Source organism: Leucoraja erinacea, chromosome 12, assembly GCF_028641065.1.
Source record: "Leucoraja erinacea ecotype New England chromosome 12, Leri_hhj_1, whole genome shotgun sequence".
Lineage (NCBI taxonomy): Eukaryota > Metazoa > Chordata > Chondrichthyes > Rajiformes > Rajidae > Leucoraja > Leucoraja erinaceus.
The window spans coordinates 4,704,261-4,722,533 of NC_073388.1; the positions used below are offsets into that span (position 1 = coordinate 4,704,261).

The following is an 18,273-nucleotide window of genomic DNA, read 5'->3' on the forward strand; positions in this document are numbered from 1 at the left end:
TGTCATCAGACACCGGAACTGTCCTCAAACAATTAGAGACCTTCTATCTACATCATTGGTGACCTTCGGACTATCTTTGATCGGACTTTGCTGGCTTTACCTTGCACTAAACGTTATTCCCATATCATGTAACTGTACACTATGAATCGCTCGATTGTAATCGATGATTGTCTTTCCGCTGACTGGTTAGCACGTGACAAAGGTTTTTCACTGTACCTCAGTACACGTGACAATAAACTAAACTGAACTGAAGATTTAACAAATGGATATAGCATGGCAAAATATGAAACTATCCATTCTGATAGGAAAAAAAACCTGTGGGATTTGGACGTCCCACAATTTGTAAAGTACGCTGTGATCCAATTTCTATGTAAACATTAAACCTCGTTGAAAATTGAAGAATTGCTGCTACGAACACTAAATTGATGATTTCTTATTCTAGTTTTTCTGTGCATTTGGCAGGCAACAGGGTAGGCTTTTGCAGTCAGTAAAACCCACAACTTAAACGAGGAACTCCCCAAAGCTACTCACCTGGATTCCTGCCTGTAATGTGATATCCACTTGCTTCTTCACAACAGGAATGGGATCCTTACTGGACCGACCATACTGCCCGATTCAAAACACCTACCAACACCCCGACGAACAACAGCCATTTTCTATTGCTGTCAAACTCTAAAGGGCCTGTCTGACTTAGGCTATATTTTAGGCGACTAGGCTGTCACCACATGGTCACCGAGGTGTCGCCTGTATGGTCATGAGTCGGCTCCTCAAGTCGCCCAAAGAGTCGTAGCATCTTTCTGGTCGCCGCTGGATTTTTAAAATGTTCAAGCATTTTCGGCGACAGTGGGTTTGACGCCAATAAGCGTAACTTGACTTCTCGTGACGTAGGTGCTGTCGTCGGTTGTCGCCAGGTGACGTAGGTTGTCGCCGACAGGGTCGTAGCTTGTCGTGGGTGGACGTAGGTTGACTTTGGTTGCGTCTGTGTGGTCGTAGGTTGTTGTAGGTGTGATCGTAGGTGGACGTCCTAATGGGTCGCCGGTGTCGGTAGCTTGCCGTCGACTAGGTGGCAGGTTGTTGTAGCTTGTCGTAGACATTGTCGTGGGGGCGTGGGTCCAGCCGCCGGTTTTTGACTATACGGAGGAATTAAGTTCTCGATTCATACTGATGTGGGCCAGTCGCGGTGGCACTTCCACGTGCCTGTTGTGGTCGAGGATGCAGATTTGGCAAATTGCTGCCATGCATCTTGAAGATGGCACACCTTACTCAACGTGCCAGTGATGGAGAGCATGAAGTGTTTCAGCCAGTGAAATGAGGGCCCTGACCCAAAATGTCACCTATCCATATATCCATGCCATCCACTGAATTCCTTCAGCACTTTGAGTCGTATTTTGAAAAACCAGCATTAGCAATTCCTTATTTTTACAAATTAAATGTCCAACCAGGCTTCTTTGCCCTGGAATGCAATGCGATAGTTTTACCGTGAAGGTCGTAGAGAAGCAGCAGCCAGAAGCAGCGAGAGCGAGTATTGGCTGGAAGTAGGCGAGTCAGAGGGAAAGAAGATTTTAAAAGAGTGCCAAAGGCCCAGGTTCGAGTAATTTACAAATTAGCCCTAAAGTAGTTGATTAGATAATAGATATAAGAAGTGTAGCTGTAGCGGAGTGGCCTTGTTGAGGTGAAGTGCCTTGGTGAGTAGAGTGTGAGTCTTTGGCTCAAGAGTCTTTGGCGAGGAAGCTTAGGCAAGGAAGCTACGTTTGATTCTAATTTTTTACCCACTGATGAAATGGCAGGCAAGTTGGTACAATGTGTTTCCTGCTGGATGTGGAAAGTCTGGGACACTGCTAGTTCTTCTGGAAACACCTGCAGAAACGGTGTCCAGATGCAGCTCCTGAATAAATGTGTTGGGGCAGCAGTTCGATGACCTCCGGGCTATCCGGGAAAATAAGTTTCCTGCACAGGACCTACAGTGAGGCTATCACACCAAGGATACAGGAAGAGCGAAGGTGGGTGACTATGAGAAAGAGGAGTAAACAGGTACACCCTCTTGGGAGCGGACGTCACGACAAGATTGAGTGGTAGCCAGGACTGTAATTCCAACCCTGGTACCGGGGCTCAACGGAGAAGAGCGACGTCAGGCAGAGCCATATTGGTGGGTGACTCCATCGTCAGTGGTGCTGACAGCAGATTCTGCGGCAGCAGGCGGGACTCCAGGATGGTGTGTTGCCTCCCTGGTGCCAGGGTCCAGGACGTCTTGGAGCGGCTGCACGGCATCCTCAAGAGTGAGGGGGAGCAGTGGGAGGTTGTTGTGCATGTTGGCACAAATGATATAGGTCGGAAGAGGAAGGAGGTTCTGCAACAAACATTTACGGAATTGGGTAGAAGACTGAAAAGCAGGACCTGCAGGTTAGTGATCTTAGGATAATAAGAATAGGAAGATTGGGCAAATGAATGTGTGGCTGAGGAGTTGGTGCAGGGGACAGGTATTTGTATTTCTGGATCATTGGGATCTCTTGCGGGGCAGGGGTGACCTGTCCAAAAGGAACGGGTTGCACATTAACTGGAGGGGGGTCCAACATCCTAGCGGGAAGGTTTGCTAATGCTACACGGGAGGGTTTAAACTAGATTGGCAGAGGGGTGGGATCTCATACAGGGCAGAGGCACGTGAGAGACTAGAAGTTGGTATGGGGGGGTGGTATGGGAAAGGTTAGTGGACAGAATAGGCAGGTGAAAGGCGGAGAGCAAGGAAGGAAGGTTTAAACTGCACGTATTTTAATGCAAGGGGCTTAACGGGTAACGCAGATGAGCTCAAGGCATGGATAGGTACGAGCGACTGGGAGGTTATAGCCAAGACTGAAACCTGGTTAAGGGAGGGGCAGGACTGGCAGCTCAATGTTCCGGGGTACAGGAGCTTCAGGAGAGACATGGGTGAGGGAAAAAGAGGGGGGGTGGTTGCATTGTTGGTTAAGGAGGATGTCACGGCTGTGTTCAGAGGTGACATTACGGACGGTTCGTCTAGTGAGGCTATATGGCCATCGTAGAGTCTGTTCTCACCTTCTCCATCATGGTCTGGTTTGGCTCAGCCGCCAAGCACGACACCTGGAGGCTGCAGCGAATCGTCCGATAGCCGAGAAGGTTATTGGCTGCAACCTTCCCTCCATTGACAAACTGTACACTGCAAGGGTCAGGAAGCGAGCGGATAAGATCATCTCTGACCCCTCTCACCCTGGCCACAAACTGTTTGAATCACTTCCCTCTGGAAGGCGACTGTCAAAGCTGCCACAGCCAGCCATAAAAACATTTTTTTTCCACGAGTAGTAGCTCTACTCAATAACCAAAAATCTGTAGCCTCCTTTTGCTCTGGTATTTTATTTAATTCACATGTTTAATCAATAATGTTTTATTATTGTTTAATGTTTTATGTATTATTCTTAACTGTCATTGTATGTCATGTTGTCACTTGTGTGCGGAGCACCAAGGCAAATTCCTTGTATGTGAATACTTGGCCAATAAACTTATTCATTCATTCATTCATATGGGTGGAGCTGACGAACAAGGGATTGTCACCTTGTTGGGATGTACTATAGACCCCCGAATAGTTAACGGGAATGAGAAGAACAAATATGCCGGGAGATTGCCGACACCTGCAGGTCAAATAAGGTTGTTATGGTCGAGGATTTTAACTTTCCCAACATAGACTGGGGAAATCATAGCGTGAATGATTTAGATGGGGTGCAATTCAATGAAGTGTGTGTGGAGGAGTCTTTTGGGACCAGTGACCACAGTTCGATTAGGTTTAAGATAGTTATGGTAGGGACGGCGAGGGTCCACGTGTTAAAATGCTCAACTGGGGTAAGGCCAACTTTGAGGCAATGAGAGAAAGTCTTGTTCAAGTTGACTGGAGCAGGTTATTAGAGGGGAAAGGAACATGGGCTAAGTGGGATGTTTTTAAGTGTGCTGACGAAAGCTCAGCATATGTACGTCCCCGTTAGAGTGAAGGGCAAAGCAGGCAAATGTAAGGAAGCTTGGCTGATGTCAGTCAAAAATAAGAAGGATGCATGGGAAAGGTATAGGCAGCTGGGATCAAGTACATCCGTGGAGGAGTTTCGGGAGCTAAGGAGTAAACTGAAAAAGGGATTTAGAAGGGCAAAACGGGGCCAGGAGATAGCTCTGGCGGGTAGCATTAAGGATAATCCCAATTTTTTAAAATAAATACATAAGGGGTTAAAGGGAAACTCAGGAATCACAGCGGCCACCTCTGTGTGGAGCCACAGGAGATGGGCAAGGTCCTAAATGAGTATTTCTCCTTTGTATGTACCAAGGAGAAAGACAGTAGGACGGAGGAAATTGGAGCAGTCACTGGATGTGGCATGAGAGCAGTCAGGGTTACCGTTGAAGAAGTACTGAAGGTACTGCCGTGTTTGAAGGCTGACAAATCTCCAGGGCCTGATCAGATATATCCAAGGACATTGTGGGAAATTAGAGAGGAAATTGCGGGAGCCCTCGTTGATTGATTTTTTTGAAGACGATCAAAAAGGTTGATGAGGGCAGAGCTGTAGATGTTGTGTACATGACCTTCAGTAAGGCGTTCGACAAGGTTCCACATGGTAGGTTGCTCTGGAAGGTTGCCTGTGACTCGTGGTGTACCTCGGGGTTTGGTGCTGGGCCCATTACTGTTTGTCATCTACATCAATGTTTTGGGTGAGAACATACATGGCAAGATTAGCAAGTTTGCTGATGATACAAAAGTTAGCATTTTTTCAGATAGTGAAGATGGTTGTGAACGATTGCAGCAGGATCTGGATTGATTGGCCAGGTGGGCGGAGAAATGGTTGATGGAATTTAATATAGAGAAGTGTGAGGTGTTGCATTTTGGGACGTCGAACATGGGCAGGGCCTACACAGTGAATGGTCGGCCTCTGGTGTTGTAGAGCAGAGGGATCCAGGAGTACAGGTGCATGGTTCCATGAAGGTCGAGTTACAGGTAGATAAGGTGGTCAAAAAGACTTGTGGCACTTTGGCCTTCATCAGAGCATTGAGTATAGAAGTTGGGAGGTCAAGAAGCAGTTGTATAAGATGTTGGTGAGACCGTATTTGGAATATTGTGTTCAGTTCTGGATGTAATGTTATAGGAAGGATATTGTCAAGCTTGAAAGGGTTCAGAAAAGATTTACAAGGATGTTGCCAGGACTAGAGGGTGTGAGCTATAGGGAGAGGTTGAGTTGAGTAGGCTGGGTCTCCATTCCATGGAACGCAGGAGGATGAGGGGGGATCTTATAGAGGTATACAAAATAATGAGAGGAATAGATCGGGTAGATGCACAGAGTCTTTTACCCAGAGTAGGGGAATCGAGGACCAGAGGACACAGGTTGAAGGTGAAGGGAAAAAGATTTAATAGGAATCCGAGAGGTAACTTTTTCACACAAAGGATGGTGGGTGTATGGAACAAGCTGCCAGAGAGGGTAGTTGAGGCAGGGACTATCCCATTGTTTAAGAAACAATTAAGACAGGTACATGGATAGGACAAATTTGGAGGGATATGGACAAAGTGCAAGTAAGTAGGACTAGTGTAGCTGGGACTTTTTTGGCCAGTGTGGGCAAGTTGGGCCGAAGGACCCGTTTCCACACTGTATCACTCTATGACTCTACTACTCCTGCATTCATAGTCAAGTGGAGACTATAGCAGCAAACTCATTACTTGTCATTCCGTACTTGATCAGCTGTTGGCTCAAATGGAAAGGCCAAAGTCCAAACTTCTCAGTTCCACATTCCCAAGTAACTTTCTGTCTGATTATCGTGCCCTTATAACTCATAATGTAACGTTTCTGGACAGTTAGGAGGATGAATGTCATTGTGGAATACCCAGCCTTATTTTACCAAGTGCTGCTCAATCCAACTTGATGTTGATAGCGGGGCATTTACAATGCAGACAATGCCACTGAATGTTACCAGAAAGTGATTCCACTTTATAAAAACTGGTCAGGTAACAAGAAAAACACTTGTCAGAAATATCTTATGGTTGGCTGGAACAAAGGCCCAATTCTGAATGCTGTACCTGTTTTACTAAATCTGGGCATAGACTAATAACTGCTGGAGGAATTGCAATTGAAATTATACACTCAAGAGGAAGCAAGAGAAGTGAAGACGATTACAACCTTTAACGATATTTGAACATAAATAGGAATAGCAAGGGTTTAAAGATCCATGGGCCCATAAAATGAGATTAGCTGTGGACAAGGTGGGCCGCAAGCCCCGTTTCCATGCCACGTGGTTCTACGCCTCAATGAGACTGAGCAATCAGGGAGATTCCCCACTTCTTATAATAAAGATGTATGTTCACTGAAACAGTTAATCCAGGACACTTTCCCGAGCAATTTCTCAGGTTAATGTCTGACCTCTAACAACTACGTCATCCAGTTTTGTGCAAGGTCTGACTGCATCCAGTGAAGAGTTTTTGCTCCAATCCACATCAACTTCAAATGTTATTGTAGAAAAAGACAAATTAAAAAAAATAATGCATCCATTTTCTGATGTTAAAATGATTAGGGCAAGGAAAAGCACGATAGTCAGACAAAATGTTTAAGAAGGAACTGCAGATGCTGGAAAATCTAAGATAGACAAAAATGCTGGAGAAACTCAGCAGGTGAGGCAGCATCTATGGAGCGAAGGAATAGGCCCTTCTGAAGAAGGGTCTCAACCCGAAACGTTGCCCATTTCCTTCGCTCCGTAGATGCTGCCTCACCCGCTGAGTTTCTCCAGCATTTTTGTCTACCATAGTCAGACAAAAGGTTTCTTGGGAAAGAGGAACTGAGAAGTATGGACTTTGGTCTTTCCATCTGAGCCAAAAGATTGTCATCTGATTGAGTACAGAATGACGTTCATGATGAACTAGGGCAAGATATTCTATCAAGTTGTGAAAAACTAACAAAGATACTCAAATCTAACAATCACACAAAAGAAGCTGTTTAACAAATTAAAATGGGATGCTGAACAGAGAGCGCTTTAAAATATTTTTAGAACAGAATCTGACTTTCTGGAAAGGGAAACAGACACCTGCTTATAAAAGTGTGATAATGTTTTGGGCTGGGGTGTGAGGAGCACCCAGATTCAAATGCTCAAAATATTTGATGATTAGTCAACCACAATGTTTGTTTTATAAAAACATAACATCTATCCCGCTTTAGAATCTCACTGCAGCTTCCATACTAGTATTTTGTGTAAACCAAAATCATTTGTAATTTCATTGTCAGTTCAGTTCTTTGCAATCTAGTTGTGCCATTCCAGAGACATCGTATTCAGTCCACATTTTGAAAGGCTGCTTCCATCAGAATATGGAAACAAAATAAGCACCAGGTATAGAAGTTAATGTGATAGAAACAGAATTAGGCTATTCAGCCCTTCAAGTTTGCTCTGTCATTCAATTATAGCTGATCTATTTCTCCCTCCTAGAAACATAGAAACATAGAAAATAGGTGCAGGAGTAGGCCATTCAGCCCTTTGAGCCTGCACCCCATTCAATATGATCATGGCTGATCATCCAACTCAGTATCCCGTACCTGCCTTCTCTCCATACCCTCTGATCCCTTAGCCACAAGGGCCACATCTAACCCCATTCTCCTCCTTTTCCCCACAACCCATGACACCCTATTCACTCTTCCTGTGCTCCAACATTACATACTGTAGGCAAAACACAAAATGCCAGAGGAACTCAGCAGGTCAGCCAGCATCTGTGGGGGATTGAACAGGCAACGTTTCAGGTGGGGGCCCATATTACATCATAGATAGATTCCTGATTAGTACAGGTGTCAGAGGTTATGGGGAGAAGGCAGGAAAATGGAGTTAGGAGGGAGAGAAAGATCAGCCATGATTGAATCGATGGGCCGAATGGCCTAATTCTACTCTTATTCCTTATGACCTTACATCTCAAGGCTGCAGTATACTGTTACTGTCTTGGTTTAAACGTACTGAGATAGGAAGTTTCATATCACAATGCATGGAGCATCTCATTCTTTCTTATTCTCAAAGCTCACTTTTTGAAGTTATGACATATCTCAAAGCCGATCACAATCAATATCAGCTGTACATTTTCTTGATATTTTTAATAAAATAATGATCCTGTTGTGCCAATTCTACAGGCCCAAGAATATTTCTTCAATTATAAGGAAAATATACATCTCACTAGCAATAGATTCCTCTCAAGATCAACGCAACCATTCCTCTGAAAATCACCAGCTTGTTATAGGATAGAACTTGTCCATGCTGACCAAGATGCCCGTCTAAACTCTTAAGCTTGCATGTAATCTGTGAGAAATTAAAACTGCTTAAATAATCACAACAGTGACGCAGCAGTAATGTTGCTGCCTTATGGGCCTGTCCCACTTAGGCGATTTTTTCTGCAACTGCCATAGTCGTAGCAGGTCGCCGAAAAGCCCTAACTCCCCTACGAGAATGTCTATGACAATGTCTACAACAACCTACCACCTAGTCGACGTCAAGCTACCGACATTAGGACGACCTACGATCATCTACTACCGCACCCATGTCCACCCGCGACAAGCCACGACAAGGTAAGACAATTCAGTCGCCGGCACCTGTCGCCGGTTGACGTAGGTAATCGCCTATGGAATTCACCGAAGTCAGTACCGGCAACTACCTACGTCATCCTAGCGACAACTTACGACAGCACCTACGTCAGGAGAAGTCAAGCTACGCTCATTGGCGTCAAGCCGACTGTCGCTGAAAAGTTTTGAACATTTCAAAATCCAGCGGCGACCAGAAAAACGCTACGATTCTTTGGGCAACTGAGGAGACTATTCACGACCATACAGGCGACACCCCGGCGACCATGTGGCGACAGACTAATCGCCTGTAGTCATCTAAAATTGCCTAAATGGGACAGGGACATTACAACACCAGACCCGGGTTTGGTCCTGACCTTGGGTGCTGTCTGTGCAGTTTGCACGTTATACCTGTGACCAAGTGGGTTTTCTCCAAGTGATCCGTTTTCCTCCCCCATCCCAATGACGTGCAGGTTCGTAGGTTAATTGCTTCCGTAAAATTGTCCCTAGTGTGTAGGATGGAAGTAGTGTAGGGGTGGTCGGTGTGGACAGTGGGCCGAAGGACCACTTTCTACGCTGTATCTTTAAAACTAAAACTAAAGACTGATCCTGGACAATGTGCAGCAAATTAGTGTAGCAAAAACTCCATGATGCGGAAAACTAAAGCTCACTTTTTAATTAATTACCGATCAAGATATATTTAGAATGTTAGTTCCATATCACAATGCATGGCGCACTCTATTCTAATTTATTTTCGATCATAAAAAACACCGACAAATTTGACCAAATACTCGGAGACATAAGAGGCTGCAGATGCTGAAATCTTGAACAATTCCTCCCCCCGGTATAGTCGCCTGCTTGTGAATCCAGAGTTCATGTAGGGTCATTAGCACATGTGACACAGCTCAACCTCTAACCAGAATTGTATGCAGTGTGTTATGAAAATGGAAAGGAAATTACTTCAGGATAATATCTCTAATACAAATCGGATGCTCGGCAAAAAGCAGAGAAAGAAACAGAACAAATTTAATCACGCAAAGAATATCATAAAGATAAGGGACTGCAGATGCTGGAATCGTGAGCAAAGCAAGTCAGTGGATCATGCAGCATCCGTGGACTCAAGGGTCCCCACCCGAAGCAACCATTGCCCATTTCCCTCCACAAATTCCAATTCATGCTCAACTATGCCTTCCCTTAATGTCAGAGCGCTTGTAAAAAAAATGCCACTTTCAAAATCGGATCAACTATTTCATAATACGACTGAGCAACAAATTCACCAAAAATATCCAAGTGAATAATCTTCAACTGCAGTACATTGTACATATTATTGGGAAAAAACATCACTAATCCTTTCCAAAATCAGATCAATGCCAAGTAGCCAGTCACTTTTGCACATTAGAGCACTGAACAATACACTTGTGAACTAGCAATGGGCTGGAAAATTAACCATTTTAGTAAAATATTTTACATGGTGTTACATGTTGTACAAAAGCTTTTTGTACCTCAGTATGTGTAATAAACTAAACTAAAAAGTACTATATGTGATAGAAGCGAATGCTCCATAGACTGCTGCCTCACCCGATGAGTTTCATCCCAATATCAGCGCAAAGCGAATGACTTGAAATCTGGTGCTCATTCATGGGGGTTTGTCATTGAACTATTCATTGATAAATTTAACCAGTTTGCACGGGAAAGGGACGATGGGTGCACTCGGGGGAGAAAGTAACTAACGCAAACAACGGTGATTACATGAGGGGGGGCGAATTTTCCCATGTATTATTGAAACCCAGATTGGTACAAACACTTCCGTTATTACTGTCACTGGAACATATCCAAGTTAGGATAAGGGAAAGGAAATTGCTTCGGGGCATAAGGACAAGGAAGGGGAGCGGGATGCTGGGAAAAAGAGCTGAGAGCAAGGTTGCAATCGACCCGATTCAAGTCAAATTTAAGCACGAAAGATAGTACATTGGCATAAAGATGCGATGGCGGGGGCGGATACTCAGACGCCAGTTTGGTGCCTATTGGATTAGAGGAGGGGGCGTGAAGCAGATTCGATTGAAGCAGCATCTTTTGTATGGGGATTGACATATTGGGGGCGCGGAACCCGTTGGCCCCGGGGGGGATGGAGTAATGGATTGGGCAACAACTCAGGCTCAAAGGGGGGCGGAGGAGCACATCTGTCTTGAAAGGGAAGGATGGGAGCTCTGACGGGGGAATTGGGAAATGAGGAGAATGAGTTTGTGAGAGTTGGGTCAATTTAAAGAAGTAAACCGGGCGGCAGCTCTTCTTGGGGGGGGATAACGCAGAGGAGTTTCAATTCTGATTTTTTTTCTGTGTAGGGGGAACCTGAGTTTCAGGTCGAGGACATGGACAAGAGTGGACGGGGGGGGGTGTGGGGAGGGGGGGGGGGGGGGGGGGGGGGGGGTGGGGGGGGGGTTGGAAAGGGAGGGGGGGGGGGGGGGGGGGGGGGGGGGGGGAAAAGAAAAATTAATATATAATAAATATATAAAGAAGGGGGCGGGGGTTGGGGCGGGGGGGGGGGGGGGGGGGGGGGGGGGGGGGGGGGGGGCATGGGGGGGGAAGGGTAAGGGGAACGTAGGGGAGAGGAGAGGGAGGACGGGGAAAGGAGAGGGGAGGAGGAAGGGGAAGGAGAAAGAAGAGAGGGAGGGAGGAGGGGAAGAAAGAGGGAGGAGAGCAGGGGGGGAGAGGGGGGCAGGAAGAGAAGGGGGGAGAAGAAGAGAGGGGGGGGGGAAGGGGGGAGGGGGGGGGGAGGTGGGATGGGAAGGGAGGAGAGGGGGAGAAGGGGGAGGAAGTCTGGGAGGAGGGAAAGGGGAGGAAGGGGAGGAGGGGGGTGAGGAGCCACAGAGAAAAGAGGGGGAGGGAGAGGAGGGGGAGGAGGGAGGAGAGGGGAGGGGAGAGGGGAGGGGGAGGAGAGAGAGAGGGAGGGGAGGAAACAGAGGGGGGGGAGGAGGGAGGGGAGGGGAGGAGAGGGGGAGGGAGGGGGGAGGGAGAGGGAGGGGGGGGGAGGGGGGAGAAGGGGGAGGAAAGAAAAGGGGGGTGGGGAGAGGAAGGGAAGGAGAAGGAGGGGGGGGGGGGAGGAGAAAGAGGGGAGGGGGGGGAAAGAGAGGGAGAGGAGGGATAGGGGGGGAGAGGAGGGAGGAGTGGAGGGGGAGAGAGGGAGAGGGAGGGGGGGAGGAGAGGGGGAGGAGAGGAGAGGGAGAGGAGGGGGGGAGAGGGAGGGAGTGGAGAGGGGAGAAGAGGAGAGGAAAGGAGGGGGAGAGAGGGGGGAGGAGCGGGGAGGGAGAGGGAGGAGAGGGGGATGAGGGGGAGAGAGGGGGGGAGGGAGGGAGAGAGGGGGGGGGAGAGAGGGAGAGGAGAGGGGCGAGAGGGGGAGAGAGGAAGGGGGGCGGGGGGGAGGAGAGGGGAGGGGGGGAGGGGAAATTGAGGAGGGAGAGGAGAGAGGAGAGGGGGGAGAGGAGGAAGGGAGGGAGGGGGAGAAGAGGGGGGGGTAGAGAGAAGAGGAGGGAGAAAGGGAGGGAAAGGAGAGGGGAGGGAGAGGGAGGAAGGAGAAGAGAGGAGAGAGAGGGGAGGGTGGAGGGAGAGAGGAGGAGAGGGGGAGGGAAAAGGATGGAGGAGAGGAGGGGAGGAGAAAGGGAGGAGCTGGGAAAGAAAGAGAGGAGGAGGGAAAGGAGGGGAGAGAAACTAGATGAGGAGAGGGGGGGGGGAAAGGCAAGGGGGAGGGGGAAGAGAACAAGAGGACCCTTAATATCAGGAAGGAGAGGGGAGGAGAAGAGGAGAATGAGGAGAAATTAGATGGTGGCTCAGGGGACATGGGGGTCTCAAAGAAGAGAAGAAGAGAAAGATCCAAAGGGAACGGAAGAGGAGGGAGAGGAGAGGGAGGAGTAATCAAAAACATCAGGAATCAACGAAAAAAAATACCCGCTGGGAGGCAAATTAAAAGGGGGTGGCAGCATGGTCAACGATTCCATTCTAAGAGAATTCCTGGAACAGAAACCAAGTTATCAATTTCAAGCTCCATTAAGAAAAGACAACAAGTCTCTGCACTCGCAAGAACGTAACTAACGCAAACAACAGTGATCCATTTTATCTACTTCTGCGATTTTCCCCTTTACTTATTGAAACCAGATTTGTAACATTGACAAAGGCTAAAACCGACGAGTCTGTAAAGCGACACCGCTCTCCGGGAATAAGCACATAATGCAGGATGGCTTCGGAGTTTCCTTGGGGACACAGCCAAACCAACCAAAAAAAAATCAACAGTGGATCTCACTTCACTCGTGACAACTTTGGAAAGCGAGGAGGAAAGAAAAGATTTACACTTTAAACAGGCTGGCAATTTTAACTTAGCAACATCTCCGAATGGGAGGATCAGACAAAAGTCTCCCATAAGGTAAGGATAGGCACAAGGAACAAGGATGCTTGAGGGAAACAAAGTGCTGGAGAAACGTTTTGGTTCAGGCAGCCTCTGTGGAATGAAGTTTCAGCTCGGGACCTTTCTTTAGCCCGATTCAGAAAAGACCCGACCCAAAATCTGTCAAGTCACTTTTGCACGTTTGTGTTCTGAACAATACACTTGCCAACGAGCAATAGCCAGAAAAATAACCACTTCTTAACATGTTTTACATGTTTCTAAAACGATGGATACAAACACTTTTTCGATCATTTTTTACCAGTTTGGTGCCTTTTGATTCTTTTTTTAAAACCAGATTCGTAAATGTTGCCTGATCCCACCGAGTTCCTCCAGCACTTTTTTTTGCTCAGTAACTTGACATTATTGATCAACATTTGACAAGGCCAACAGCCCCTGGGAGGGAGGTAGGGAGAAAGAGACAAAAAAAAGTACCTGGTCCTGGTCAAAAATAACACTCGATTACAATTAAAATAGTGGGGAAAAGGAATGGCAATGTTTTTTTGGGGGGTAGTAGAAGAAAGATGCAGAGATTTGTGCTGTCTGTTTCCTTTGTTTGTGAAATGAAAACACGCAGACACACCTCTGAATGGGGAATGGGGAAATGAGGAGAATGAGTTTGTGAAGTTGGTTCACTTACAAAAACCTCTGGACGGGGAGGTGGGGCTGTAATGGAAAGAAGGAATTGTGTTACTTGTAACCGGGTCCAGCTCTTCTTGGGGGGGGATAAATCAGAGGAGTTTCAATTTATGATTTTTTTTTCTGTGTAGGAAGAAACTGTAGATGCTGGATTAAACCAAATAGAGACACAAAATGCGGGAGAAGCTCAGCTGGACAGGCAGCATCTCTGGAGTGAAGGAATGGGTGATGTTTCGGGACGAGACCTTTCTTCAGACTGAAGAATGAGTTACTCCAGCACTGTGTCTATCTATGATTGTTTTTTTAGAGGGGGGGGGGGGGGGGGGGGGGAGGGGAAGGGAGAAGAGGGAGGAGGGGGGGGGATAGAGGGGGGGGAGGGGGAGACGGAGGGGAGGGGGGAAGGAGGGTAGGGGGGAGGGGAATGGAGGGGAGGAGTGGAAGGGGGGGGAGAGGGGGAATGGGGGGGGGGGTTGGGAGGGGGGAGAAGCGGGGGAGGGGGGGGGAGGGGGAGGAGGGACGGGGGGGGGAGGTGGAAGGAAGGGGGGGAAGGAAAAGGGGGAAGAGAGGGGGAGGGGGGGGGAGTGGGGGGGGAGGGGAGGAGGGGGGAAGGGGGGAAAAGGAGGGGGAAGGGGGGGAGGCGGGGGGGAGGGGACGGGGGGGGAATAAGAGGGGAAAAGAAGGGAAAAGAGGGGGAGGGGGGGAAAAGAGGGGGAGAGGAAGGGAGGGAGGAAAGGAGAGGGGGAAGGGGGGAAAGAGGAGAGGTGAAGGGAAAAGAGGGGGAGCAGGGGGAGAGGAGAAGGGAGGGAGGAAGAAGGAGAGGGGGGGGAAAAGAGGGGAAAAAGAAAAGGGTGGGGGAGGAGGGGGGAAGGATTCGGGGGGGGGGAGGGGGGGGGGGGAAAAGGGGAGGGGGAGGGGTAGAGAGGGAAGGAGAGGGAGGAGGGGAGGGGGAGAGAGAGAGGGGGGAAGAGAGGAGGGAGGGGGGGAGAGGAAGGAAAGGAGGGAAGGGGGGAGGAGGGGGGAGGGGGGGAGAGGGGAGAGAGGAGAGGAGGGGGGGGAGGGAGGGAGAGGGGGGCCAGAGGGGGGAGGAGGAGAGGAAAGAGGGGCAAATAGGGGGAGGAGGGGAAGAGGGGAGGGGGAAGGGGGGGGGGGGGGGGGGGAGGGGGGGGGGGGGGGGGAGGGGGGGGGGGAGGGGAGGAGGGAGAAGAAGGGGAGAGAGGGAAGGGGGGGGAGAAAAGGGAAGGGAGGAGAGGAGAGGGGAGGAGAAGGGAGGGGGGGGGGGGAGAGGGGGAGAGAGGGGAGGGGAAGGAGGAGGGGAGGAGAGGAGAGGAGGAGAAGGGAGAAGGGAGGAGGGGGAGAAGGAGAGGGGGAGAGGTAAGGAGGGCGGGGAAGAGGAAGAGGGGGAGGGGGGAAAAAAAGAGAAGGGAAAGGGGAAAGAGGGAGGGGGGAAGAGCGAGGAGGAGGGGGGACGGGGAGATGAGGGGGGAAGAGAAGAAGGGGGGAAGGAGAGGAAGAGGGGAGAAAGGGGAAAAAAGAGGGGAAGGAGAGATGGAGGGGGGGGAAAAGGCAGGAGAGGGGAAAAGAGGGGAGGAAGGGGAGAGGAGAGGAGGGGGAGAAGAGATGAGGAGGGGGGAGGAAAGAGGGGACAGGGGAATGAGGAAAGAGGGGGGAGAGGGGAGAAATGGAGGAGGGAGAGAGGGGGGGGGGGGGGAAAAAGAGAGGGGGAGAGAGTGGGGTGGGGGGGAGAGGAGGGGGGAGGTGGGGGAGAGGGAGGAGGGAGATGGGGGGGAGGAGAGGGGGGGAGGGGAAAGAAAAGAGAGAGGAGGAGGGGGAGGAGGAGAAGAGGAGAGGGGAGACAGAAGGAGAGGTGAGGGGGATGAGGGGGGGGGGGAGAAGGGGAGGGGGGGGGGGGGGGGAGAGGGAGGGGGATGAAGGGGGGGGGGGAAGAGAGAGGGAGGAAAAGGATGGGGGAGGGAAAGATGAGGGGAAGGGGGGAAAAGAGAGGGGGGGGGAACAGAGGGGAGGGGGGGGGAGAAGAGAGGGGAGGGGTGGAAAGATGAGGGGAGGGAGGGGGGAAGAAAGGGGGGGGGGGGGGAAGATGAGGGGGAGCAGAGACTTTACTAGGGGTCGTTGGTGAAGCGGGGACTGCGGGGAGGCTGGTATCCGTACAGATGGCAGTAGAGGACGTCGAAGCAGAAGCCGCACATCTCGGCGTTTGACCACCCATGCTCCTGCCGCCGGGGAGGGGGCCGAGGCAGCCGTTGGTGCGGCCGCCTCCTTGCAGTGGTTGTCGCCCGTGTTGGCGGCGCTGACAGCGTTGGCGTTGGCGAGAGGAGGAGGACGACGACGAGGTGGACGACGAGGAGCAGCTCGACAGCTTCTGCTTCTTCACTCCGCAGCAGCCCGCCGCCATCTTGCTGTCCGCCGGCGCCTCCTCCGCGAAGCCGCGCTTCCTACCCATAGTCCCCGCGCCCGGGGGGGGGGGGAGAGAGAGGAGAGGAGGGAGAGAGAGAGGGAGGAGGGGAGAGAGAGAGGGAGGGAGAGAGAGGGGAGAGAGAGAGAGGGGGGGAGAGATATTGATGAGAGGGTTGAAATAGAGAGGGGGAGAGAAGAGAGGGAGAGAGAACAATGTTTTTTTGAGGGATGAGGGAGATAAGGTTTGAAAATTGAAGTGAGAGAGATAGAGGGAGGGAGAAAGAGAGAGAGGGAGGGAGTGGAGACAGGGAGGGAGAGAGAGAGAGAGATAGAGGGAGAGAGAGAGATAGAGAGAGAGAGACAGAGAGAGAGAGAGAGACAGAGAGAGAGAGAGAGAGAGAGAGAGAGACAGAGAGAGAGAGAGAGAGGGAGATATAGAGAAGGAGAGAGGGAGGGGGAGAGGAGAGAGAGAGGAAAGGAGGGAAAGAGAGAGGGGAGGGGAAGAGAGGAAGGGAGAGAGAGAGATAGGGGAGGGGAGCAGGGAGATACAGAAGAGAGAAAGGCGTGGAGGGAGAGAATGAGGGAGGGGAGGGTGGAAGTAGGAGGAGGTGTGGGGAGGGAGGGGAACAAGAGAGGAGGGTTAGAGAGGGAGAGAGAGGAGGGAGGCAGAGGGAGGGGGGAGGAGGGGACGGTTAGAGGAGCAGATGGAGAGAGGAGGGGGGAGAGGAAGAGATAGAGGAGGGGTAGATAGAGAGAGGGAGGGGGAGAGAGAGAGAGAGGAGAGGGGGTGGTAGAGAGAGAGAGATGGAGAAGGAGAGAGGACAGAGGCAGGAGAAGAGAGGGCGAGAGGACAGAACTGCAAGGAGTATAGAGGGAGAGGAGAAAGGAAGGAGAGATGTCGGGGGAGAGGAGAGAAGTGCCTGCAAGGGGTTGAGAGAGAGAGACGGAGGAGGAGAGGTGGGGAGAGATGAGAGGACCTACAAGGGGCAGAGAGAAGGAGAAAGAGATCAGCGCCCCCCATCGCCATGGCAACGCGGCCTAGCCCCGGCAGAGAGGATGGAGCTTGCCCCCCCTCCCCGTGAGTGACCCACACCTTACTCACCCCCCCCCCCCCCCCCCCCCCCCGTCCCCCGCTTCAAACTACTGTTTTAGAATTTGTCGTTAAGTGTTTAATTGTCATGTCTGGTGAGAATCGAACAGTGAGATTCTTAATTGCATGCAGCATTGCAGGCCTGTAAACACTGTACCTGCATAGACACAGAAGTGCAGGAGTAGACTATTCAATATGATCATGGCTGATCATCTAAAATCAATACCCCGTTCCTGCTTTCTCCCCATATCCCTTGATTCCTTTCGCCCCAAGAGCTAAATCTAACTCTCTCTTGAAAATATCCAATGAATTCCATAGATTCACAACTCTCTGGGTGAAAAAGTTTTTCCTTGTCTCACTCCTAATGGCTTATCCCTTATTCTTAAACTGTGTGACCCTTGCTTCTGGTCTCCCCCAACATCGGGAACATTTTTCCTGCATCTAGCCTGTCCAATCCTCTAAGAATTTTATATGTTTCTGTAAGATCTCCTTTCATCCTTTCCAGTGTATATGAACACAGTCGATCCATTCTTTCATCATATGTCAGTCCCGCCATCCCAGGAATTAACCTGATGAACCTACACTGCGTTCCCTCAATAGCAATAATGTCTTTCCTCAAATGAGGAGACCAAAATTGCACACAATACTCCAGTTGCGGTCTCACCGGGGCCCTGTACAACTGCAACAGGACCTCCTTGCTCCTAAACTCAAATCCTCTCGCTATGAAGGCCAACATGCCATTAGCTTTCTTCACTGCCTGCTGTACCTGCATGCTTACTTTCAGTGACTGATGTACAAGCACACCCAGGTCTCGTTGCATCTCCCCTTTTCCTAATCTGACACCATTCAGATAATAATCAGCCTTCCTGTTCGTGCTACAAAAGTGGATAACCTCACATTTATCCACATTATACTGCATCTGCCATGCATCTGCACACCCAACTTATCCGTCACCCTGCAATATCATAGCATCCTCATCGCAGCTCACACTGCCACCCAGCTTTGTGTCATCCACAAACTTCATTTAATTCCCTCGTCTAAATCGTTAATATATATTGTAAATAACTAGGGTCCCAGCACCGAGCCTTGCGGCACCCCACTAGTCACTGCATATAATGTACACACAAAGTATACATGAAGGAACTGGA

The 18,273-nt window shown here is 49.9% G+C and overlaps 1 protein-coding gene across 1 annotated transcript in view; it reads right to left on the minus strand.

Moving 5' to 3' along the window:
* LOC129702015 (nuclear protein AMMECR1-like) overlaps positions 1-16,082 on the minus strand; it is a 108,845-nt gene extending 92,763 nt beyond the window's left edge. Inside the window, 4 exon segments of the mRNA XM_055643502.1 lie at positions 15,742-15,842; positions 15,845-15,894; positions 15,897-15,949; positions 15,951-16,082. Of these exon segments, the coding sequence (XP_055499477.1) occupies positions 15,742-15,842; positions 15,845-15,894; positions 15,897-15,949; positions 15,951-16,081 (335 nt within the window). The 5' untranslated portion in view covers position 16,082.
* Positions 16,083-18,273: the final 2,191 nt, after the last annotated feature.